General features: G+C 35.7%; 4 protein-coding genes across 4 annotated transcripts; 3 read left to right on the top strand and 1 right to left on the bottom strand.

Moving 5' to 3' along the window:
* Positions 1-1,372: 1,372 nt before the first annotated feature.
* Positions 1,373-5,944, top strand: LOC103849720 (scopoletin 8-hydroxylase). Its single transcript, XM_009126437.3, has 4 exons — positions 1,373-3,412; positions 3,592-3,833; positions 4,106-4,430; positions 4,540-5,944. The coding sequence occupies exons 1-4, from the start codon at positions 3,050-3,052 to the stop codon at positions 4,783-4,785; spliced, it is 1,176 nt and encodes a 391-aa protein (XP_009124685.2). The 5' UTR covers positions 1,373-3,049; the 3' UTR covers positions 4,786-5,944.
* A 300-nt stretch (positions 5,945-6,244) lies between these two features.
* LOC103849721 (transcription factor JUNGBRUNNEN 1) lies at positions 6,245-14,511 on the top strand. Its single transcript, XM_009126439.2, has 3 exons — positions 6,245-9,381; positions 9,725-10,038; positions 10,379-14,511. Exons 1-3 carry the CDS (start codon positions 9,165-9,167, stop codon positions 10,769-10,771), a joined length of 924 nt encoding a protein of 307 aa, XP_009124687.1. The 5' UTR covers positions 6,245-9,164; the 3' UTR covers positions 10,772-14,511.
* Positions 14,512-17,562: 3,051 nt separating this feature from the next.
* Positions 17,563-19,089, top strand: LOC103849783. The gene has a single exon (XM_009126515.2). The coding sequence runs from the start codon at positions 17,563-17,565 to the stop codon at positions 19,087-19,089; it is 1,527 nt and encodes a 508-aa protein (XP_009124763.2).
* Positions 19,090-23,878: 4,789 nt separating this feature from the next.
* Positions 23,879-25,476, bottom strand: LOC103849722 (probable BOI-related E3 ubiquitin-protein ligase 3). Its single transcript, XM_009126440.3, has 3 exons — positions 25,188-25,476; positions 24,685-25,099; positions 23,879-24,598 (listed from the first exon to the last, which is right to left on the bottom strand). Exons 1-3 carry the CDS (start codon positions 25,232-25,234, stop codon positions 24,083-24,085), a joined length of 978 nt encoding a protein of 325 aa, XP_009124688.1. The 5' UTR covers positions 25,235-25,476; the 3' UTR covers positions 23,879-24,082.
* Between the last annotated feature and the right edge of the window lie 55 nt (positions 25,477-25,531).

Here is a 25,531-nt window from a genome sequence, read left to right as displayed (position 1 = left end):
TTAATAGTATAGACTAGATTTTTACCCGTGCTTTGAAAGCGCGGGTTTATTTTTTTTTTTCAATTGACAAATATTTAGTAAATGTTATATTTTCATATATTTGTGTTTTATTTTATAAAAGACATAAACTTTTTATCTTTATTTATCGTATTTTATTTTAAGTGACTATTTATGTTTAAAAAATTAAACTTTATTTCTTTAATGAATTAAGTTGGTATAACTTTGATAAATTAATTTTATTATGTGGTTAATATTTTAATAAAAAAAATTATATACTTTTAATAAAGATTTATACTTTTCAATGAAAAAATTCAATTTTTTTATGAATGCTTAAATTATATTAATAAAAAAATAATAATTAAGAATAGTTGAAAAGAAATTATTTGAACTTGACTTCAATGGCCCAAAGAAAAAAAATGTGAGAATTGAATATGATTTCTTAATCGAACCAAATGGCCCAAGAGAGATCTGATGTGGGCTGGATCCGAAAAAATGACCTAATATAGATGTGTTATTAATATTACTTGATTGTTTTTAATGAAACATGCAATGTTAGTAAAGAAAATGACAGTTTAAGGTAAAAAAAGAACAATATGATACATACGAGAATTTGAATTTGAGAACATAGGCATCCGCCTGGGCTTCTAATTTAATTGAAACTGTTCGACGTTAATGGGCTTTTAGTTTTAGGTCCATAATAGATTAGCTACTTGATTGGGAAGATGTTAAGCTGAAGAGAGGCGTGGCTCATGTACTATAGTTAGTATCCAGCACGATTTTCTAAGCATTGCTAAAAAAATTGGCACTATACACGCCTGTGATTAGTCAAATCAACTATCAGTTCTGGGGGAGTACCCAAGTGATTATAGCGTGATCCCACACTGTAACTAATAGGCTTCTAATGGAACGCAGATCAAATAAACGCAGATCAAACACAACATGCAGATCATGCAGAACAAATGCAGATCATGCAGATCAAGCAGAACAAATGCAGATCAAACTAATTTAATAAAGAGAAAAAGACTAGGATAACACCAAACCAAGTTTTTGTTCCCAAAGTAGCACTCAAGGCTCAAATTCACAAAAATAGGTTTCATTAAAGAGGTAAATATACACTTATACCTCTTGGGTTAATTAATCCAAACCTTAGGGTTTAGAGTTAAGGGGTGGGGTTTTGGAATTAGGTTTAAAATTTTATAAAAAATAAAAAATAAAAATAAAAATTTTTAAAACAGTTTTAAAAAGTATTTTTAAATTATAAAAAGAAAATTTGAAAAAAAAATAAAAACAAATTTCAAAAAAAAAATTTCAAAAAAAAAAATATAAAAATTTCGAATCTGAAAACATATAATCTGAAACTATAAAAAAAATTTCTTTTATTTTTATTATTTTTATTTTTATTTTTATTTATTTATTTTTATTTGTTTATTTAATTTCAAACCAATGGTATTAGAGATATTTTACCCTTTAATGAATGTCATTTTTGTGACTTTCTCCTTCTAGTGCTATTTTTGAGACATAAACTTCAAAAGGTACTATTATTGACAATTGCCCTTTAATAAATTATCGTAATTAAATACATATTGAATTTTTCAATAAAAGTTAAATATCTCAACAAAGTACAATTTATTATAAATAAGTAATAAATATAATTTGACAAAAATATCATCATTCTAATAAATATAGTAAAATTGTAAATTACATGAAAATTTATCACAATTACAAAAATTATAAAGAGTATTCTTGTTTTGCTCTTATTTTTTGTATTTTTATTTAAGTTTTCGGTTCTTTATTACCAGTTGTTTCAACTATAGAATTAATTAAGCATGTGTATAAAAACTGAGAACAGAGAACCGAACCAGAACCAAACCGAAATAACAAACCCAAAACTAAATTTCAAAAATAACCGAATGGTTCCTGTATTTCTTAGCCAAAAAAATGAAACCGAACCAAAATAATTATAATATTTAGTATTAGAAATACCAAATATTCTAAACATATTACTTTACACCGAACTATAGAAAAAAGTTCAAAATACTCGAATATTTTTCCTAAAGTATTTTAAATTATCTAAAATATCCTAGAGGACCGAATTACTCGAATAGTTTTTATCCAAAATATTAAAAAAAATTCTGAATTGTACAATTTATTAAATATTATTAATTTTAAACTGTAAATTAATCATTATTATTTATAATTCGTTGAAAACCTAACTAAAAGCGTGCTGAAAAAAAAAACTATCTAAAAGCATACTTTAGATTTTTGAATTATTTTTAGTTGATGTAGATATATGAAACAATTAAAAATATAAAATAATTAATTAAAAATAATATAAAAATATTGCTTTTATTAAAATAAAAAATTAATTAAATAAAATATGAAAATACATGCATATGTTATAATATATCTTTAGAGAACAAGTGAACTTTTTACTTAGTATTACCGAATATAGATTTAATTTAATTTAATCAAAATAAATAAATTATTATATCACTTATAGATAATAGACTAAAAAAAAAGAAAAAAGAAAAAAAAAATGCTACACAACCGTAGGTCACCTGCCTATCATCCACTCCCTCTAGCCATAAAATGCATGTATGTGTTATAATATATATTTAGAGAATAAGTAAAAATTTTAATTTGTTTTAAATCAAAAGAAATAAAATCTTATACTATTTATAGATAATAGATTTAATAAAGTTGCAAATGCTTGTTTGAATCTTTATAACGTTAACAAAAAAAAGTTGCAAATGCTTTTGACAAAAAAAATCTTAGAAAGCTCTTTTCAAAAAAAAAAAAATCTACAAAGCCTATTGGACAACTGCATATCGACAGCCTTCCTCCTCCCTGTTTTAGTTGCAGTACAAAAAAGCAACACAATTTTGGTCTGGATGCAGTACATTAATTTTTTATTATTTCTTTTTGTTCTGCAATTTTATTTGTGAATGGGTATAAATTGCAGTTCTCTCTGCATTTTTAATTCTCCTGCATCTCTCCTGCGTTTCCCCTGCTGTACATTCATAGCCATAGTATGAACTACATTTAAAACATGATCCCAAGTACTGATCTCCATACATTTAGTCGGTATATATACACCGTCTCATTGTTAGGACCTCTCAACATTCATTTTCAAAAGAAGAACATAGAGACAATGGCTGCCAATTACGAGGACCGAGACACATTGTTCAACTTCGTGGTCAAAGAAGGTAATGGCGTGAAGGGTCTGATAGACTCTGGTATGTCTTGTGTTCCACAGCCTTTTGTCCAACCGCTCTCTGAGCGAATAGCGACCCCAAACGGCCAAACGTGTGAAGCTGTCCAGCCAATAGATCTTTCCCAGATAGACGGTCCATGCCACACGGAGGTGGCCAAACAAATCGTTGAAGCTGCTGAGACGCTTGGCTTCTTCCAGGTGAGTAATGGCAGACACACATCATTTTAGGTTGATGTAAGCCATTTTCTTTTGCGATATAATTAACCAAAACTAAAGAAATGAGTCATATATTGCGTGAATATGTAAATTTGACCCGGTTACTAATTGCATGTTTAGTAAGAGAAGATTATAATTTAAAGATTAAATGCAAATGGCAGGTGGTGAACCATGGTGTTTCGGTAGAGCTGCTTGAATTGCTGAAAATGTCAGCTCATGAGTTTTTCGAACAACCTCCTGAGAACAAAGCGGTTTACCTAAAAGAAGTGAGTCCAAGCAAGCTAGTTAAGTACGGGACGAGCTTCGTACCAGAGAAGGAGAAGGCCATTGAGTGGAAAGATTATGTGAGCATGCTTTACACCAATGACGACGAGGCTCTTCAACACTGGCCTCTACAATGCAGGTAAAATAAAAACTTATACGCATTTTCTAATAAAAATAGAGTGATTTCTATTTAATCTATTAAAATATGATCATAAGCAAGTACATAAATACACTTTCGAAGAATGGATAAAGAAAACTTTGTTGCCGAGCAAACTCGGTCACATTTTCATGTTCCAGTTGTTATAAATACATCAATTTGTGTTATAAAAGTAGAGCATGCTAGTTTGAACTAAAATAGCAAGTAAGCTATATTCTATCATTGCTAATGCGTATATGTGTTATGTGTGACAGAGAGGTGGCACTTGATTTCCTAAAATCATCAATGGCAATGGTGAAAAGAATAGTTGAAGTTTTGATGGAGGATGTAGGAGTGATACTAGAAGAAGAGAGAATGAACAGTTTGGTGGGGACCAAAATGGTCAACATGAACTACTACCCAACATGTCCCAGCCCCGAGCTCACTATAGGCGTCGGTCGTCACTCCGACATGGGAATGTTAACTGTTTTATTACAAGATGGCATTGGTGGTCTCTACGTTAAACCAGACAACGGTGACTGGGCTGAGATCCCTCCTCTCAATGGAGCCTTAGTCATCAATGTTGGCGATACTTTGCAGGTTTCCCATACTTAAAAAACACCTTAAGTTATATTTATTTATATAGAATGTTAGATTCGTCTCTACTTAGAATACTTTAGTAAGGCACTATATAAAATTTTATCAACAGATTCTAAGCAATGGGAAGTATAAAAGTGCGGAGCATAGGGTTCGAACCACAAACATCGGATCGAGAGTCTCTGTGCCTATTTTCACGGCACCTACTCCCTCGGAGAAGATTGGTCCATTGCCCGAAGTGGTGGAACGTGACGGGGTGGCTCGTTACAAAGAGGTGTTATTTCAAGACTACATGAACAACTTCTTCAGCCAACCACACGATGGCAAGAAATCTCTCGACTTTGCTCGTGCCGATTGATACTATTACCACTTCTATCAGTGTAGTGTCTATGTGCCAAATTAACCACAATTCTTTTTTTATAAGGATTAACCACAAATTTTTTTTTGTTTTCTTTATGTTTGTTCGATCCCAATAAAGGAAAATGCCTTCTTCGTGTGCACTCAATAACACGTACGTGGTGCAACTTTATGAAATTTACACGCATGTTAGGATGCTGGTTGAGTTTTCTAAACCAATACATACAGGGATGTTAACGTAGGGGCCCAATCCACAAATAGTCCAACCCAGTTTATACCCAATCCGCGAAAACCCAAAAACATCCGGGTTGAAAAACCCAGAAAATAACCCAGTTTGGTCGGTAAATTTGTTTTTTTGTGGTTTTGAAGGAAAAAAAACTTATTTTTGCAGTTTGCGGAAAAACTCATCTTTCTGGTATTGACGCGAAAACTTGTTTTTGCGGTTTTGGCTGGAAATCTAGTTTTTGTATTTTTGACGGGAAAATTCGTTTCTACAGTTTTTGGCGGAAAAAGTTATTTTGTGGTTTTGGTGGGATTTTCTGATTTTTGCGAGAAAACTCGCTTTTACGGTTTTGGCAGTCAGTTTGGATAGAAAAACTCATTTTTTGGTTTCGGTAAGTATTTATTTTTACGGTTTTGACGAAAAAATAATTTTTTTTTATTTTGGTGAAAATTTTTATTTTTTGTTTCTGACGGAAAAAACGGTTTTGTAAATTTTATATAATTTAATTAAAATTGAAAAAATATAATAATATAATTGAAAACCCATGAGTACACCATTACTTTTTTGTATTTACCCAACATAAATATGGATTTTAAAATTTTTACCCATGGTTGACCCAATTAGTTTTAGACATATAATGACCCAACCTATTATTAGTGGGTTTGGGTAAACCTATGGATAATTATCTATGTTAACATCCCTATACATATTTCAAAATTCTAGTATGACGGAACTAATGATTTTCACTGTAATGATTTTCTTTTCGCCAGGTTCTGTAAGGATTTCCAATTTATATAACGAGACTCATTTTTTTTCCTATTAATTTGAAATTTTTGTTTCAGTTTATCATTTCGTTTTCATGGCATACGAGATTTTGAGTTTAGACGTATCCTCGGGTCTAGGTCGCACACAATTGTTTTGTTGACTATAAAAGAAGGAAACGAATACCGTTTTAAAATGCGACAATTTTGAAGAAAGTCCATATGACATAAGCGTGAGAATTCTTAACATTTCTAGTTGTGACGTGATCGTGAAACGTGTCTGTTTAATCAGGACCGACTCAACACTGTTAGGGGCTCTTGGGCAAAAAAAAAAATATTACTCTCTAAAATTTATATAGAGATAATGTTTAAAATATTTTTAAATTTTAATCAATAATATTTTGTATATTTTGTAATAAAAATAAAACTATATACATATCTAATCAATAATATTTTGTATACTTTGTAATAAAAATAAAACTATATACATATCAAATACTTTTGGGCCTTTTTCAATTTTATTTATTGTATTATAATTTTTTTTATATATAAAAATATAGATCTATAAAAAATTGGACCCCTTATTTATCATTACACGGGGACACGGACTCGGACCCGGGGCGATCGTACCGCTTGTCACCCTTGTAAGCCGGCCCTGTGTTTAATTAACGTACTTCAAAACATTGTGACGTTGGACGTTTTCAGATTTTCAAAGCTCGTGCCATTGCTTCCTTCTATAAAATATCATTTGTTTTTAAGAGAGTATATGATTTTTTCACTTAAGGTCAATTAAAACTCGTTAACTCGAATTCAAATAAATCTATGATAAATGACGTGTTTAGATAAGAATATACTATCAAAAGATTAGCTTTCTTACACGCATATCTTACACAACTGTTATGTATGATCATAACGTTTATTATGTACGGACAATACCATTACCAACTGTATTTGTATCATAGGAGTATTAGCTAACCGCAAATCATATTAATTTCTGCTACAACCATTTTGAAAATTTTAATTTATACACGAAACAGTTTAAGACGAAAGTAGTGCAATGTAATTTTGTCTTTTCAAAGTCAGTCCACGATCAGATTTAATCAACGAGCCATCATGATTATACCAATTGCCTCGGATCTTTCTCCGAATAAAGAAAAATCTATACTAGATTGATCATCGTATTCTTACATCATCGATTCGTCGCACTCGCATTTTTTTTTCTCCCTCTTGTTTGGCGTCCCATGGCACGTATTCTCAGTTACAAATTTCAATGCTTCTTAAATTTTAGAGCATTTATGAGAGTGGGACAAACTCTTAAGGTATAACTTTATATATACTCAATTTATATGTATGTGCTGGTTTACTTTTCCACGATAACATTTTTTGACGTTCTAAGCATCTTATAAATGATAAACTAAATATGGTTTACAGTAGATGGAGAAGATGTCCAACCTGAACAACTTGGGGTCAACCATTGATGACTCTGGGTGAATTATTCTTGACTTGACCAGCCGCAACGAATTGACTCTACAAATTTTAACAAACAAATAAATAGGGAAAATTATGTTCATTCCAAATTTGAATGGTGTCTTATGATCTTAATTTATGTAACAATTATTATACTGGCTGCTATTTTTATGGTTCCCTACTTCTCTTTTACATCAAAATTACTTTAGTACTTAAATTTAAATCTTTATACACTCCAATAAAAGTAACTAAAGGTAAAAGCATTTCTAAAGATGTTGTACAGTTTTGGGCAAAAAAGTCAGAACCAACATTATCTTGAATATCTTTTTCTCTAATGAGTTTTGTCAATGAGCGACGTATTAATGGGAAACTCTTCAGTGCATTGGAAATTTCTGTTTTAGAGAATAATAATTATGGGAGCATTATTTACAACAGGAGAAATAGTATTACAGTGTCATTCCACCACTTTTTAAGTCTTTACTTGACAATATTTCCATAGCTTTGATTAAGCAGACTTCTCCTATCGAGAGATTTAGTAGCCTCGCGGTTTGCTGATAGTTAACTCACACCTATAAGTTATCACCACCAGTGCATGTGACAAAAAAAACACAAATCATCTAACCTATCATCGTATGAGCTAGATTGAAGATATTATCATTTATTATTTTGGTCGAAAACTTATTGTTTATATCAAGACTTTTGAAAATTCTTTAGATTTTATTCTGTTTACCGTTAGTTTGTTTATAGTTAGGACTTTGTTAAGTGGTTAATTTAAATAGTTAAATGTTGAGATATATGTCTAATTGTAGAGTATAAGATCGAAACATGAAAAATCGGATAGAAAACTTTGAAAGTAGTATTTTTTAGAATGAGAATAAAAAGAATAATTTTGACCAATTCAAATACAGTATAATTGTTATTTGTTAAAATTGTGGCTTCCATGATTTTTTTTCGTAGTGGGAAAATATCCAACAAGGTTTTTTGGTGGAAACTTAATCATTCTAATTTGTAATAGTAAGAACATAAAAATTCCTGGATAATACAAATCAGAATAGAAGTTCTCAGATGATCACTTTTTCCGATTTATTAAGTTTGCTATTTTATAACTTTGATATACTATAAGATATTTCCATAGAACTATTCTAAATATTGAAATAGAAATGAGAACTAACTATTTGTTAAACTAAGTCAAATAGTTACCTTTTCGTCTCAAGAAGAGATAACAATTGCTTGATATGTAAACTTAAGTTGAAACAATAACCAGTTAAAATCTTTTGGAGAAGTGAGAATGGAGCTGAGTGGTAATATTCGGTCTTCATTAGGTGGCTTGGACATTGTCAATTTCGTAGAAATTACAGAATAGAAAATTGAAAGAACTAAATCCTCATGTTTCTCTTTTTCTTTTGTTCATCTGTCCAAGTTAAAAGTTTCGGATCAAAAGCATACAACAAATCTCACCTTTGCGAGCACGAAGTAGAAATTATGCCTCAAAAGTCATGATGATAGATAGATAATTTCGTCTTGGCCGAGAATATAATATGCAAACAGTAATGATGAGCCTAGAAGGAATTTAATGTTTGTTTGAATCCTCGTCAGATAATGTTGGAATAGAGAACATAAAACAATTAAATCAGTGTGATCAAAAGTCAGTCCTCTCCTTGGCATCCTTCTTGGCCTCTAGTGAACGAAGGGTGAAAGCGTCATATTAGGTAGCGAAAAAGACTAATTCTAAAATCTCATGCTCAAAAGACTTTTACTGGGTCCGATAATTGATTAAGAAGGGATTAATAAGTCAACAGGAAGGACTTGACCATATCGATCTTTTTCATATAAATGAACACACACGACACATGTTCTCTTTATACAATCTCAAGAAGATTCTAATGTAAGAGTCCTAAAAGCCAAACAATAAAACAGTAAACTAAAGGCATGGATGAGGCGATGGGATCATGGGACACAAGAAGGGAAGAACAAGAAGAAGAAGAGAAACAAGTGTTAAAACTTCCAGGGTTTAGGTTTCATCCGACCGATGAAGAGCTTGTAGGTTTTTATCTCTCTAAGAAAGTATTCCTCAAGAAATCCAGCAAGATAGATGAGATAATCAGCCAAATTGATATCTATAAATTCGATCCATGGGATCTTCCTCGTAAGTTTTTTCGCTCACACTCTCTCTCGTTTCTTGTACTCCAAACCATGTAACTTGCATGCGTATACCAAATATATTTAGTGTTTATTCTCATTACAAAAGAAAAGGAAAGACTTAGTGTCTAAGCCAAAGAGGGAGGACTGGGTGCCCATGCACCCACTGATTTTTTCGTACTTTTCTATGTAAAATTACATGAATTAATATAATAGTTAATGAAAATTTCTCTTTAGTGCACCCAGTATAGTTTCACTCGGCATTCGCCTCTCATGCACCTTTGCGTAATAAAATTTAACACATAAAAATCTAGTTATAAGCGGCTTACTAAAGGTGTGTTTGTTTGAAGGCTCAAGGAATACGGAGAAGGAGAGCTACTTCTTCTGCAGGAGAGGAAGGAAGTACAGAAACAGCATAAGACCGAACCGAGTGACTGGTTCCGGTTTTTGGAAAGCCACAGGAATCGATAAGCCTGTCTATTCCGATGGCTCCAGCAAAGCCGTGATTGGTCTAAAGAAGACACTCGTTTATTATCTTGGAAGCGCCGGGAAAGGAAGCAAGACAGATTGGATGATGCACGAGTTTCGCCTCCCAACAGCCAATGATACCATCCCTGGTGGCTCCACTCTCCTTAACCCTACTCCTTCTTCCTTGCTACACGCTGTAAGTTTGTAACCTACTCAATAATGAATGCATGATCATATACATTATGGTTGGCTACACGTTTTAAGCATATCAAATAGTTATGAACTTCGGTGTGGAATCTTCCTATTATTAAAAAAAAAATCACAATGCTCATGATGGATTCTAGGACCGCGGGACAGCCAAATGAAATATTCTTCTTAGCCCTCAAATTTTTTCTTAATATATATGCATTATCTTGCCTCTAAACTATTCAAAACATACATATATGTATCAATCATTCAGCTTTTCTACCATAATTATTTTAGGTCACAGAGATGTCAGGACGTCCCTAATTGATTCATATGATATCTGATTGCAGGAAGTGTGGACGTTGTGCCGGATATTCAAGAGAAATGTGTCTAGTAGAAAATACACTCCGGACTGGAGAGAGTTAGCAGGTGGGAAACGCATGAAGCCGCAACAATCTAAGTATCAAGAAGCTTATATCAGTTTTGGTGACAATGAGAGTAGTAGTAGTACCAATAATATCAACCTTATGGAACGCAAAGAGAACTATGAGAGGAACGTTTTCCAGCTTCGCCAAACGCCCCATCAACACCAGCCCATTCCAGTGGACACAACTATTACTACACAAGTCGATAGTACGGTTCCACATTTCTCAAACGACAACATTCACGATATAACCTACGAGAACTGGGACGAGTTACGATCTGTTGTGGAATTTGCTTTCGGCCCTTCTTTTCTTAGTTAGGTGTCTTGAATTAACCTGATAAGTTGATTACTAGTATAGAACTTGGACCTTTTGTTGGATGTTGCAAGGGACGATACACTGATCAGTGATCATCAGTTTTCTGTTATATACATATTATATGTATCTTATTGTGTATATGAACTTCCATGATTATATATATACGTACCCATATTGATCCATATAATAATATTCTCCGTTTCGATCCTGGGCAGCACCATCATTATCCAATAGCTATTGTTTTTTGTTATTTTTTTGTAAACTTTCAATAGCTGTTCATTCAAAAAAATAAAATATATATATTTATATATTCTCCGTTTCTCCTATATAATTTGACGCACATTTTCCTTTTACGCTCTTGGTAACAATAAATCTTTTGAAGACAAAACTATGAGCGATACATATATAATTGTTCGTACGTTGAATGTCTTTTCTTTTGTCAAAATGTGAATTCATTTCATTTAGAAATGGCTAGGAGATACAAAACTATAGTGATCGGGAGTTTGATCTAAAGAAGACAAATGATGTAGACAACAATATCTTTAGAACACAACGATGTAAACAGTTTTCAGTAGGTAAAAATGGACTTTATTGATGAATAAGATCGAATACAATGAATTGAACTAGATTGAATGATACAAATGAGATCGGTAAAGAAATAACCTAAGATTGGGATGAAAACAAGGTCGATGTATGTGTGTAGTTCTCTTTAGGGTTTTCAACTTCATGTCCGTTCTCCTTCCTTTATATATATCGAGTCGGCCTCTTGATCTTCGTAATTGCTTTGCGATTTTTGGGACTGCTCCGCGATCTCCGGGACCTCAAGTTCTTCGTCTTCGAACTCGATTGCTTGCTATGGGATTCAGTTCCTTATGGCCCATATCTTTGATCGCGGCCCATTAGTGTACTGACCGAAATTGGGTCCAACAACCTGGATCTAAAGATACTCTCAATTACTTTACCTCCCTCTTAAGACTCTTTATGGTTAGTTTCAATCTAGAGTTATCTGGCCCGGTTTAGTTTTGGCTTTACTCTTTCCTTGATGAATATTCTCCGTTTCAGAACTTAATTTGATGAGATTCTTTCAATAATGATATCCTTTTTGTTTTTTTTCTTGGGCTGTTTGAGTAAGGTTTTACAGGTAGACCATTAGTTTCTGTCTCAACTTGCGATGTATAGTATTCGTTCATGCTCGATGCACTTTGTTCAATGGGCTTGAAACGAACCATATGGATGTCTAATTATTAAGTTGTTGGAGTTATTGTTAGTATGTTTGATTGCCCCATATTCTTTTCTATCTTCTTCTTTTTCTCTTACAAACGAAAAGACTTGGGTAAACCAATCTTTCCAGCTGAACTGGAACATGTCATCGCCTCCACCACTTAGTGGAAGGTAATAAAGATATGCGACACTTTGGATTTTATGAAATCCATCCGCAATACATGTTATTAAAATTGCAAGTTTATCACATTGCCTAGCTAAGTTCGAAGCACTAGTTTTCCACTCACCTGTAACATGTTAATATTATAATGGTGATACACACTATTGATTGGATCCTACAGATGAAATAAAGTGTGTCACAATCATCCAACTCAGGCATCTTGATTTTGTAGGGACTCAATCTTTATGGTCCGTCTTTGTGGTAGATGGGGTCCATATTTGCTTTCTTGATTCAATTAAGTAATCGTGTTTTGTTGTTGTCATGGCCTGCTGGACACTAAGAACACCATTCATCCATCACTTCACACCATTCATCTTCCTTGCTTGCACCACTATTAATCACCATCATCATCATATAATAAATAAACTAAACTCTTATTGGAATCTTAATCGCATAAATCATCATAATCAATAGTGATCTTCGTGATTTTGTTTTAATAAACAATTAAAGAATATTCCATGTGTATAGGATATGTATGATATCTTGCTTATTTTTAATTTAGTGTGGACTCATCTTCGACCTCAAGCCTGTCTTTTTACTATTTTTCTCCCTTTGACAAAGTAGCCGACGAACATCTTGTGTTTTCCATCACTTTTTTCTTTAGCTTTACTCTAATTATCTATCTTGTGAATTTATTCTTCGTCATACCATCATTGCATTGCTTTGCTCTTGTTTCTAAATTCACATGCGTACGAAAAGGGACATAATAATTGTTTGAATTCTAAGCTCCATTTTCTGTAGATCGACATTGAAATTTCATATTGTGTGTGAATTGTGATACTTACACCTTGCCCCCACTAAAGAACTATGCATGATATTAATGGTTAGATTTTTTTCGAGTGGTTGGTTCCTAATGTGGACAACAACCAAACTATTTTCTCACCTCTATTCATCCATACGAAAGTACAGTCTTTACCCGTAAATGTTCATGTCTTGTTCCTATCAAATATATCAGTGTCATGTCTTAACCATATAATGTTTTTTGTCTTGGATAGAAACATAAACTTCTAATTATGTCTTTCATCTAACCACATGATGTTTTGTTTTTTTTTTTGTGCTATTAGAGAGGATGATACTTGCGTATGTACAAAATTAATTTTGCCAAAATCAAATCAGAAAAAGGATTAGGGCAACTGGGCAATAGTGGTATAGGCTACTCCTTTTACTTTAAACCCTTGATATCCTCTCACACCTCTTATTTAACTGCATCTTTTTGTTGTCCAATCAAAAGCACAGTTAGATCTGTCACTACAATGTATATAATTGCTATTGTTTGATAGATCCAAGACCTGACGAAGATGACACATTAAGAAATTGTATTATAATGTGGCTTTTGCAAATTGATACGAATTATATATACTATACTTGTCAACTAAACTCCCACATCACAAAGTAGGGAACAATATAAAGTTTAGAAATGAGGATCATGTTCCCCTTTTTATCTCTCTAATCACCTCTCCTATTTTTCTCTGTGTTACTAAATCTTTAGTTTTTTTTTTATCAAATCTAATTCTTTATAGTTTTGTTTCACATTTTACAATCTTACTTAAGGTATTCTTTTTAAGTTTTGATTACTTTTAGTTTACTAGCTCTTGGGCCTATGTGAAATAAGGTTTGGTTTGATAACACCCCTCCGGTTAGGATTTGATTGATACTTGTAAAAAGCACAATCACATACATGAATATGCAACAATTTCAAGTGAAATAAACAGTCGACATCTTTAATCACAACTAACTAATTTATTAACTGCATCACAGAGTATGGACGACTTAGATAGAAACCGAAAGTTGGGTTCCATTTTGGTATGAAAAGTAGAATATTTGCCAAGGATTTGTGAGAAAGAAGAAAAGATAAAGAAAGGAGGGCATCGATATCATCGTTGGTCCATGGTTGACAACTTGACATGGTACACCATTTATGAATATGAGGTCTCATCCAAAGTTTTTGTCTAAAAGCATATTTGATTTTTCTGTAATATAATTATATAAACTAATAAAGTAGGGACGTTGATTGTTCGAGGTTAGGCTACAGAACAAATGAAAACCGACCCACAAATCAATCAATTTCGAAATGATGATGATATTAATTTGTATAACTTTTCTAATGCCGTCTTTGCCGTGGAAATTTCTTCTTCTTTTTCATAGATAATATTCAAAACCAAGTAGTGGAATACATTACTACTGCTTATAATATAAAAAGGTGAATCATGTTCATTCATCTAAGTACATTGAAAGTTAAAGATGACTTATATCATTTCCATTAAAAAAAAGAAAACCTAGAAGAATGAGAAATTCCAAAAAATGATAAACTTTAGGTTGTGACCCCACTCGGAAATCTAACTAATTTTCTTTAATACTATTCCTGACTACTATATTATTTAGAGTGTGTAATGTGTCACCAGAATTATTGTATTCTATTGACTTTTATGAAAGTTCATTTGAGAAAGAAAAAAAGAAAAATTCCATTGTTCAATGATGTACTATATCAGATGGTAAAGATGACGACACACATAACACACAACCTATAAAAGGTTAAGCTCTTCCATGCCGATATAATTTTCAAAACTGATAATAAAAGAAAATGTAAAAGTCGGTTCTAAGCACATCCAATAAAGATTTTAAATTCAGATAACTTTAATATTATTGCGTGAAATTTTAACATATCAGCATGTCACCTGCAAGCATACGATACTTTGAACTGTATTATATACATAAATATCTGATTAACTGATGGATTAAAATAGTAACGTGTAAGATGGAGAGTTTTCTTTGATATTTAAAATGGAAGTTGAGGAAAGTTCCAAGCATGGAATCAGATTCACGTGTTGGAGAAGGGGAAATAAAGGGAAACGGTCCCAGGAGTGGGCCCAAAGCGGCCCGCATTTAAATTTAAATTAATAAAAATTAAATAATAGGAAAAATAAAGCTTGGCCCGGCGGTGCGATGTTGATGTGTTTGTGTAATGTTTAATGTTTCAAAAAGTTTTTAAATGCCGAGTTTTGTCTTTTTCTTTGTGGACTCCACTTTTAAGATTTGTTACCTAAATAAAATAACTTATTTTTCTACCGACAGTGTCCTTTCAGTTACCGATTCGCAAGCTTACTATGTTACACCCAGTATCGTACTATTACATAATCTAGTATTAATAAAGATTATTGTTCCTGAAGCTGGTGCGTAGTTGCGTATGTGTGTGTGTGTCGCATACATAGCCTTATGGCAACTATTAGAACTTTTTTATGTGATCTTTGGTTGTTTTAGAAGAAAGGAAAAAAACTACTCGTTCGATTTTAAAGGAAAAAATATTGAGGAGTATTTGTTTGACGTGACTTGATGATCAAAATCGCAAACGTCTGTATCGTGTTAGTAGCAGACAAGTTAATAATGTCACAAAAATACAAAAACAGCGTGAAGAGACGGCAATAATAACGTGAATGTTGATGATTCAGCCCGGGACCATTTCACAAATAAGTTTCAGAGTCGTGCTAGAATTATATGTACTATATATACGACCTAATCAATGAAAGTGCTATTCTAGCGGTGAATTTTATACGATCTCTTTCTAGTGACATAAATGTTTCAGTATTCGTTTATTTATTCGTATTAGAAAACTCTGCATTAAAAATTAGAAAACTAAAAGAAAATATTTAAAAAGTAGCGTGAAAAGAGAACGTGAGCCAACTACATTTCACATGCTTCAAATAACTAAAACTAGTACGTGGTTCCTCGAAACCTCGCTCTAGTTTTACATCTGTACATTTACGTGCGTGTGAACTCATCAACGTTAAATTAATTACATTATATTAATCTCAGCCAAACTTCGAAGTCCATATAATAGCTAGTTCACTTAATGATGCGTGGTTGATTGCATGATAGCATGTAAACACAGCATTGAATTATTGACTGCAACACATATTGACATTTCAATAGTATATATAACAAACAAATAGGGTATTTAAATACGAAGAGGATGTGGTGATTATGTTGGGTGTAATGGAGGCAGTCAAATACTTAAATATATACCGTTTTTATTTATTTATTGAAAATTTGAAATGCGTTCATTTGATATGAAAGGGACAACACATAATTGAATAAGACCGAAGCTTTCTCTCTCTTATCTCCTCAAAACCTTTCAGAGAGAGAAAGTTTGTCGATCTGATTTCCGCGGCGGTTTCTTTTGGTGTTTGATACTCCGTCGCTCAAGCTTTTCCGGTGACGGTTCTATCCGGCCGGATATCATACTCCGGCGTCGCATCTTTCTTCGGTGGACGGTCGGCTTTTGCTTCCGGCGTCTTTACCTTCGGTAATGGACGGTCGGCTTTTGACTCCGCGTCACACTCCCCGTTCGTGTTGATGGCGGCTTTTCATCAGGATCTTCCTGATTATGTTCGATCTACGGTTCTTGTGTCTCTTCAGTCTGATTGACTCTCTTTCCTTCATCCTTCGTCTAAGGTTAAGGGATCGATTGAAGTCGATTATGGTTTTTTGAAGCGTAGATCTGGTGGTTGTTTAGGGTTTCTTCTCCGCTGACGGCGGAGTTCCCTCTCGCCTCCTCCCTGCTACCGGTGGACGAAAGTGACCATCATCTTGACGCGTGTACATGCATCGCTGGGCGACCGTACGCGTGGTGGACGTCGTGTCACTCTTCTCCTCAACGGGTTTCTTTGGGCTTGACGGGCCTTTAGTTGGTTTGTATAGTTTGCCTTTCTGTTGGGCCGTTTGTGTGTAATGTTTTGGGCTCTGTCCTTTTGGACATTGACCCATTAATAAACTTTCAGATGGAAAAAAAAAAAAAAAGAAAGGGACAACACAAGCTTGTTATTCACGCACATCGATTCTTTAATTCTATTTTCTTCTTTCCATAAGCCAATCTATCAGTTCATGTAACCTTTTTAACACGTTAAACTACGTTATAATCCAAAACTCTTTTAACCCTATCTTACCAGCATTTAAGTTTTCACTCCCGTACGAATATATAACTCCAAAAGATTAATATATACGACTTCGTTTCCTTTTCACGAGTATTTCGAATATTTTTGGTCCAAATATAAAATATGCTTTTGTCACATACTTGATGAAATATAACCAAAGCCAAGAATAAAACTCCTAATTAAAATCATTAGATAATAGAGGTTTTGGTGGAAGAGTTCCCTTGTTTGGGCCTAGAATTCTCTCTCAAAAAAAGAATCATTTCTTATTTGGGTGGAGCTTTGGTTTTATAACCCGGTTGAAAACAACGCTTGTAGTTATCTAAAAACACCGTTTGGTTTTATCTTTATCCGATCAATCTTCTTAACTTTTAAAAGTTTCTGGCTTTATCGGTGGCGCGTGAAGATCAATCTAATTTTATTTCAAGATGTCGATTGCGATGGATAAGGCGATGTTGGCGTTATCTCTAGAGGAAGAAGACGAACCCTTTCAGATGCCAAATCTTCCTCAATTCAAATCTTCTGAAAGAAATTCGCGAAGTTTAATTGGAAGGATTTTGAATCCGGATTGTCAGAAGGTTTCAACGGTTATCCTTGATATGCCGCGGCAGTGGCAGAAACAAGGGAAAGTTCGTGGTGTAGCTCTATCGAGAGAACGGTTCCAGTTTATATTTGATCATGAGCATGATCTGTTGGAGGTCTTGGAGAAAGGGGTACATACTTCTAATGATTGGACTCTGGCCTTGGATCGATGGATGGAGTTTCCTCCACCTGATTATCTTCAGTATATCTTAGTCTGGGTTCGAATCCGGAATATACCTGTCAATTATTATACAGAGGAGGCTATTACAGCTCTGGGAGAATTAGCGGGAGAAGTGAAGGTAGTAGCTTTTGATCCTGACAAACCCCAACGAGAAGATTATGTTAGGGTTCAAGTTCGTTTGAATGTCTCAAGACCGCTGAGAACGTCTAAAGTTGTTAATCTTCCGGAAGGGGGAACATCGGTGGTTTGTTACAGCTATGAAAGAATCAGGAAACGATGCTTTGAGTGTCAGAGCTTGAACCATGAAAAGCAAGTCTGTCCTGTTATAGTTGGAAGAAGAAGAGATCAATCAAACGAAAGAAGGGCTAAGGCTATGGAGGACAGGGAGATGGTTCAGCCTGTGCTGAAAGAAGGTGATCCTCTTTTTGGGGTTCTAAGGGAAGAGCAGGTTGGGTTTTGTAAGCTAACTGGTAGATGGAAGATTTCTCCAGAAGTTTTAGAAGAAATGCGAAGATATCTGTTATCATCATCTGAAGCTGATAAGTTGGTGAGAATTGAAAGGGTTAGAACGTCTGTAGCTCAAGCTGAAAGTAACCCAATATCCCAAAAGACAGTTCTTCGTCTGGAAGAAGCTCCCGTGTTTACAAAGCAGTTAGACAAAGGAAAAGGAATAGTGTTTGATTTTGATCTTAACTCTCCAGGGGATGCGTCACAAAAGGTTGTGAACCCTTCAGAAAAGCTAATGGCGTCAGCTTTTAAGGCAGGTAGTAAGGGCAGTGCTTTTGAAAGATTGGGCGACCTAAGTTTGGGGGATATGGGTGATAAAAGGAGGGTTGAGGAAAGGCCTATGGATTATGCTCCTGCTCCTTTTTCCTTGGAGTCTGGAGGCGAGACTTCTCAGTCTAAAAGTGATGTTGCAGACTCTACGGAATATGATGCTTGTCTTTTGACTAGATCATCCGGGGTTTGTCAACAGAAACAAAAAGTGAGAAGAAGACCCTATATAAGGAAAAGGCAGGAGCAGAAAGCCAAAACCTCGTCAGTTCTGAATGTTTTGTATGGAGAAGGATCGAGAAGTGAGAAGATAGGGAGCAAGAGGAAGGTATTAGTGGAGGATGATCGTGGATACAAAACTGCAAAGCTAAAGGAATCAAGGGTGATCCCGAATGAGGGATCGCCGCAGCCAAGATGAGCATAATAAGCTGGAATTGTCAGGGTCTGGGGCGGCCGCAGGGTCTGACAATTCCTCGCCTAAGGGAGATGCGTAAACAACATTTCCCTGAGGTGTTGTTCCTAATGGAGACTATGAATTGTAGAAACGTCTTGGTGGATCTTCAGGTTTGGCTGGGGTATGATAAGGTTTTTACAGTTGATCTTGTTGGTCATGCGGGGGGTTTGGCGGTTTTCTGGAAAAAATCTGTTAATATCAAGTTCCAGACAGTGAATAAAAACCTTTTGGACTGTATAATACAGTTAGATTCAGTCTCTTTCTATGCGTCCTGTGTATATGGTCCTTCGGATTGGAGTAGTAGATGCGACTTGTGGGAAAGGCTCTCCCGCATTGGAGTAAATAGAAAGGAAGGTTGGTGTGTCTTCGGGGATTTTAATGATATCCTGCATAATGGGGAGAAAGTGGGAGGTACATGGAGAGCAGATGAATCTTTTGAGCCTTTTAATCTGATGATAAAAGCCGGAAAATTAGAGGAACTTCCAAGTCATGGTGATGGTTTTACATGGGGAGGAAGAAGAGGAAATTTGTGGATCCAATCTAGGCTCGACAGATGTTTTGGGAACAGAGCTTGGTCTCAGAAGTTTCCTAGCTCAAATCAGCTCTTTATGGCAAAAAGAGGATCAGATCATCGTCCTGTTCTTATTAAACTTATTGAGCCTCAAGAAATTTACAGAGGATGCTTCAGATTTGATCGAAGATTGCTGGACCTAGATGGCATCAAGGACAGTGTCACTGATGCTTGGCAGCTTGCGCATGGTAGTAGAATGGGAACGGTTTCGTCCAGATTAAAAGCATGTAGAAAAGCTCTGAGTACTTTGAAGAAAAGATCAGATATGAATTCAAGGGAGAGAATCAGACAATTGGAGTTTGACTTAGAGCAACAGCAGTCATCGCATGATCCCTCTGTATATCAGATTCACGCTTTGAAAAAAGATTTGGTAAAAGCCTATAGAGATGAAGAAATTTATTGGTGGCAGAAAAGCAATGAGAAATGGATGTATGCGGGGGATCGAAACACTAAGTTCTTTCAGAACTCTGTAAAGGCGGTCCGGGCTAAGAACAACATTGAGAAGCTTTTGAATGACAGAGGAGAGGAGGTATTCTCTGAGGCAGCTAAAGGGGATGTGGCTATTGAATTTTTCTCCAAACTTTTTTAGTCATCAAATCCTAAGCCATTTGATAGCTGGTTCCAAGGCATGGCTCCAAGGGTGACGGATCAAATGAACTGGTTTCTGAATAAACCAGTGACAGCTGAAGAGGTGAAGGAAGCGATGTTTGCTATTAACCCTTCTAAAGCCCCAGGACCAGACGGTATGTCAGCTTTGTTTTCTCAGAAATTTTGGTCAGTCGTGGAAGAACAAGTGGTCAACGACGTTCAACGGTTCTTCATATCAGGGGTCCTCCCTAAAGAATGGAATTATACCCACTTGTGTCTAATCCCAAAGATTCCTGATCCAAAATTGATATCTGATCTACGGCCTATCAGCCTTTGTTCGGTGATTTACAAGGTCGTATCTAAGATAATGGTGGCCCGACTAAAACCTTGGATGAATAGATTGGTGGGTACTACTCAATCTGCCTTTGTGTCTGAGAGGTTATTATCAGATAATATCACTATTGCTCATGAGTTAGTTCACTCTCTGGGTTCTTCTGCGCGCATTGGAGAGGAATATATGGTGGTAAAAACTGATATGTCGAAGGCTTATGATAGAGTAGAGTGGGGCTATCTGCGGGCTTTGCTATGTGCTTTGGGCTTTCAGATTAATTGGGTGAACAGAATTATGACCTGTGTTTCAACTGTGTCGTATTCTATCTTGATTAATGATCAGCCTCATGGTTTAGTAATGCCACAGCGGGGTTTGAGACAGGGAGATCCGCTTTCGCCATTCCTGTTCGTGCTCTGCGCTGAAGGCCTCTCACATCTATTGATGAAAGCAGAGGAGGAAGGCTCGATAACAGGAATGAGTTTTGGTGATCATGGACCTTCGGTTAATCACTTGCTTTTTGCTGATGATTGCTTGTTGGTTTGTAAAGCAAATGAGGAGCAAAGTGATCATTTGTTAAGAGTTCTTCATAGATATGGAGAGGTGACGGGCCAAGTTATCAATCCTACAAAGTCTTCAATTACTTTTGGGAAAGGGATAACAGAAGAGGTTAAGAGTAATGTCAGAAGAAAGATGGGGATTGAAGCGGAGGGTGGAGCTTCTAAATATCTTGGTCTTCCAGAATCTTTAAAGGGATCAAAAGTTAAGCTCTTTGCTTACTTAAAGGAGAGAATGCTTACAAGAATTTCAGTTTGGCATGCGAAGACCCTTTCTCAAGGGGGTAAAGAGGTTCTCCTAAAATCTACGGCTTCTGCTCTGCCAGTGTCAGCAATGTCCTGTTTTAAAATCCCAAAAACGCTCTGTGACAATCTGTCGTCTGCTATGGCAAGTTTTTGGTGGAGTTCACTGGAACATAAAAGAAAAATCCATTGGATAAGCTGGGAGAAAATGTGTTTGCCTAAAGAGCAAGGTGGCATGGGATTCAAGGACTTGGAGTGTTTTAACCAAGCCCTGTTAGCCAAGCAAGCATGGAGATTAATTCATTCTGATGATTGCTTGATGTCCAGGGTTATGAAAGCAAAATATTTTGAGAACTTTGATTTTGCTACAGCTCCATTGGGTGAAAAACCTTCTTATGCCTGGAGAAGTATTTTATATGGACGAGACCTTCTTTCAAAAGGTCTCAAACGCATGGTTGGGAATGGAAGAAGTATGAAGGTTTGGACGGACCCATGGTTAGAGGATGAGGAAGGAACTTGTAGACCTCCGATCAGAAGGCAGAGGGTATTTGATGTGAACCTGATGGTTTCGGATCTCATTAACCCTCACACTAGAAGATGGGATACAATCAAACTAAATGAGCTTTTTGTTCCTGCTGATATTGCAATCCTTCTCCGAAATCAGCCGGTGGTTTCAGATGATGATTCATGGCTGTGGAAACATACTAGGAATGGTCTTTATTCGGTCAGAACAGGGTATGATCTGGCCTTCTCTGTTAAGAATAAGGTCATTATCAATCAACAGAATATTCAGCCATCCTTAAATCCGTTAAAAGCTCAGGTTTGGGAGTTCAAAGCTCCACCGAAGATTAAAGTCTTCATGTGGAAAGCTATATCAAATGCTTTAGCGGTTAATGATTGTCTGGCAGAGAGGGGAATGAAATGTGATGAATGTTGTCAGGTGTGTGGTTTGGAAGCTGAGTCCGTCAATCACGTTCTATTCTCCTGCACCTTTGCCAGGCAAGTTTGGGCAATCTCAGGCTTTCCATCACCACCTGGAGGATTTAGTGATAGCTCTCTTTTTCAGAATATGAAATATCTATTTTCGACTACACAAGATAGCTCACAGGTGGTAGAAATTGTTCGAGTCTTCCCTTGGACGCTGTGGTATATATGGAAGAATAGAAACTCTTTGTTGTTTGAAGGGTTTCTCTATGATAGCATCCAGATTTGGAAGAAAGCAGAGGAGGAAGCTTCGCTCTGGTTTGTGGCTCAATCATTGGGATCAGAAGGAAAGGGAGGAGGGGTGGATTCAGAGCAGAAGAGAGAGGTTAAATGGAAGAAGCCACCAAGTCATGTTTTCAAATGCAATATAGGTATGTCTTGGTCGAAGACAAAAAAGGTGGCAGGAGCTGCGTGGGTGCTTCGTGATTCAAATGGGGTGGTGTGTTTGCATAGTCGTCGAGATTTTGGATCGGTGGGATCAAAAGATGAGGCTTTCTTTTTGGCTTTCCTATGGTCATTAGAAAGTATGATCAGTCATAGGATCCTCAAGGTTCACTTTGCGTTTGAAGGAAGGGTCTTGGTTAATGCAATAAATAGACCAAAAGCTTGGTCTTCCTTCAATTTTAAAGTGAAAGAGATTATGATGCTGTTCGTGAATTTTTTGGAGTGCAAGGTTATGTTAGAACTCCCGGCAGCTAATAGGGGAGCGCGACTAATAGCTCAGAGTGTTGTGAATCAGAATAGGTTTCAATCGTATGTTGCGCTGGGGCAACCAAGGTGGCTTTCGGGTGTGTTTGATATGGAACGTGACTGTAGATAGTTTTATGATCTGATTTTCCTTTGTAACGGTTCTTCAAATTTTGATATTAATGGAAATTTCAGATGGAAAAAAAAAAAAAGAGGTTTTGGTGGAACTCTCTCTTTACCTTTTATGATTTTACAATTCTCGTTTATTTATTTTTTGCCCTCGAGAAATGTTATATTAATGAGAAATGTTATTATATTAATATAAACAGGATAAGTTGGAAACTACTCAACATTGGACCCACTCTTTGTCACAGCGACATTTGCGCGCGTCTTCCACGTCAGTTTAATGCGATTTCGTAACGGCTAGTCAAACTTTTGTTTCTTTTCTAACCTGCGCTTAAAATCTACCACTGGCTAACTTGCACTTGACCCACTCCTTCAGTCTCTTTATGCATCAGTTCTCTCGAGTATAGAGGAAAAAGTTGAAATGGCTTTTTATTTTATCTTTGCTTTTAGTTTACTGGTCTGTCACGCATAACCCACGATTTCGACCACTCACTTTTACTTTTTGTATCGAATAATAATAAAATTTCTAGAAAAACACAGAGACTTGTAACGTTTCAACAAAAGTATATGCTAGTGAAAACCCATCTCATGAAAAGTGACGTTGATATATGGGAGAAAGACTAGTAGTTGAACCACGAAACTTGACACTTTTTTTGGCGCAATATGACATTGGAAAGTGGGTATAAACCTAACCCACGATTTTCAGCAACAGGATGACCCTCGTGAACCCCCTTCTACATTAAAGAACTGACACATATGTCAAAGATTCGTGTTCCATCATCATCACTATTGGTACAGTTTTAAAAACCACGATTTTTTAATACTGTTTCAACTATTTACTATTTTAGGACATTTACAATCTACCGAGTATTGTTAGGAAAGATTAACATGAAGACTAGCGTTCTTTGGAGATTTACAGATTGGACAAGTGTTAATCGAAGAACCACACACACTGCATAGACACATGTGTCTGCATGGTAACAGTAACACACTAGCTTCTCCTTTCCCACAGCTTCTACACATCGTACTTGAAACCGTGCGCATCATCGTACTATCACCCTCGTCGCTGCTTCCGCAACAAGACTGCGCGTCATCAGCAGTTGTAGGCTCCTCCCAGCGGTTACGTTCCACTGCGGCGAGGACTTGTTGGAGATTGGACCGTAGGGAGTTTACGGTGGCTTCATTAGATTGTGCCATGTCACGCCATAACTGATTCTCTACAGTGAGAGACTTAACCTTCTCTTCGAGAAAGAGGTTTAGTTTGCCTATGTGATTGATCTCTTCATCTTTGGCTCTAAGTGTCTTCATCAACCCTTGCTCAATAGCTTCCATTATCTTCCTACCTTGTTCTTTTCTCTTCTCTTCAATCCCCATTCTCATTATCTCGACCTGATAAAAATATTGTCAAACATCATCAGTCGATATGAACCAGCAAAAAAATTATGTTATAAAAAATGTTTAATAATAACACTTACATGATTAGAGATCAAGCGGTCGATATCTAAGTTGTGATGCTGGACGTTAGAAGACAAGTCTTGTCCTAGGAACATGAGAGGATCGGTGCAACGTTTCTGGCTTGGCATAGGGTTTTCAACAACCGATTCTTCTCTGGGGCGTTTTCTCAAAGACGACACCGGAGGAAGATAATTAACGTTGTTGCCATTATTATTGTCGCTGTTGTATGTGACAGAACTATCAACGGAGTGGATCGTTGGTTTCATGGACTGGTGAACCAAAAAATCAACCGGTGATGTGTTGTAAACGGGATTAAACGTAGAAGTTTGACATTCCATGGTAGGGTTAAACGGCATCGTCGCCGCTGGAAGAGTGTTGTATCTGATCTGGTTTGTGTAGACTAAACCGTTCGCTTCAACGGGATACATCATTTCTCTGTAAAGAAAACCAGCCGTAACGTTAGGTTTTGTTGGAAAAAAAACGTAGAAAATAACAAAGAGGAGAGAATGAGAAGAACACGTACCTGTTGGAAGAAAATAAAGGATTAAGATGGTGTGCTTCAACGGCCATCGAAACTGGTTCAAAGCTATTAAATGGGCGATTCAGAAGGGAGCGTTTAAAAACGTGAAAGATGGTGGTGGAAGAAGTAATGGGAGGTTGTGAAGGGTTTTAATATACGGTTTCACAGAGAGGGGAAAACTAAAAAACAAATATCAAAGCAGAAACCAACACCACCCTTGTCTGCTAATTTATAGAGAACAGAGAGGAAGATGTGATGTGTTTTTTATTTATTTATTTTCTAATTGTGGTTTTGTTGTTTTCTAGATAGCATTGTTTATTATTAAAGGCAAAAGAAAAACATTAAGC

This window comes from Brassica rapa, chromosome A01, assembly GCF_000309985.2.
Source record: "Brassica rapa cultivar Chiifu-401-42 chromosome A01, CAAS_Brap_v3.01, whole genome shotgun sequence".
In the NCBI taxonomy this organism is placed as follows: Eukaryota; Viridiplantae; Streptophyta; class Magnoliopsida; order Brassicales; family Brassicaceae; genus Brassica; species Brassica rapa.
The sequence above is the reverse complement of the archived record's forward strand: the minus strand, read 5'-3'. Positions and strand labels throughout refer to the sequence as shown.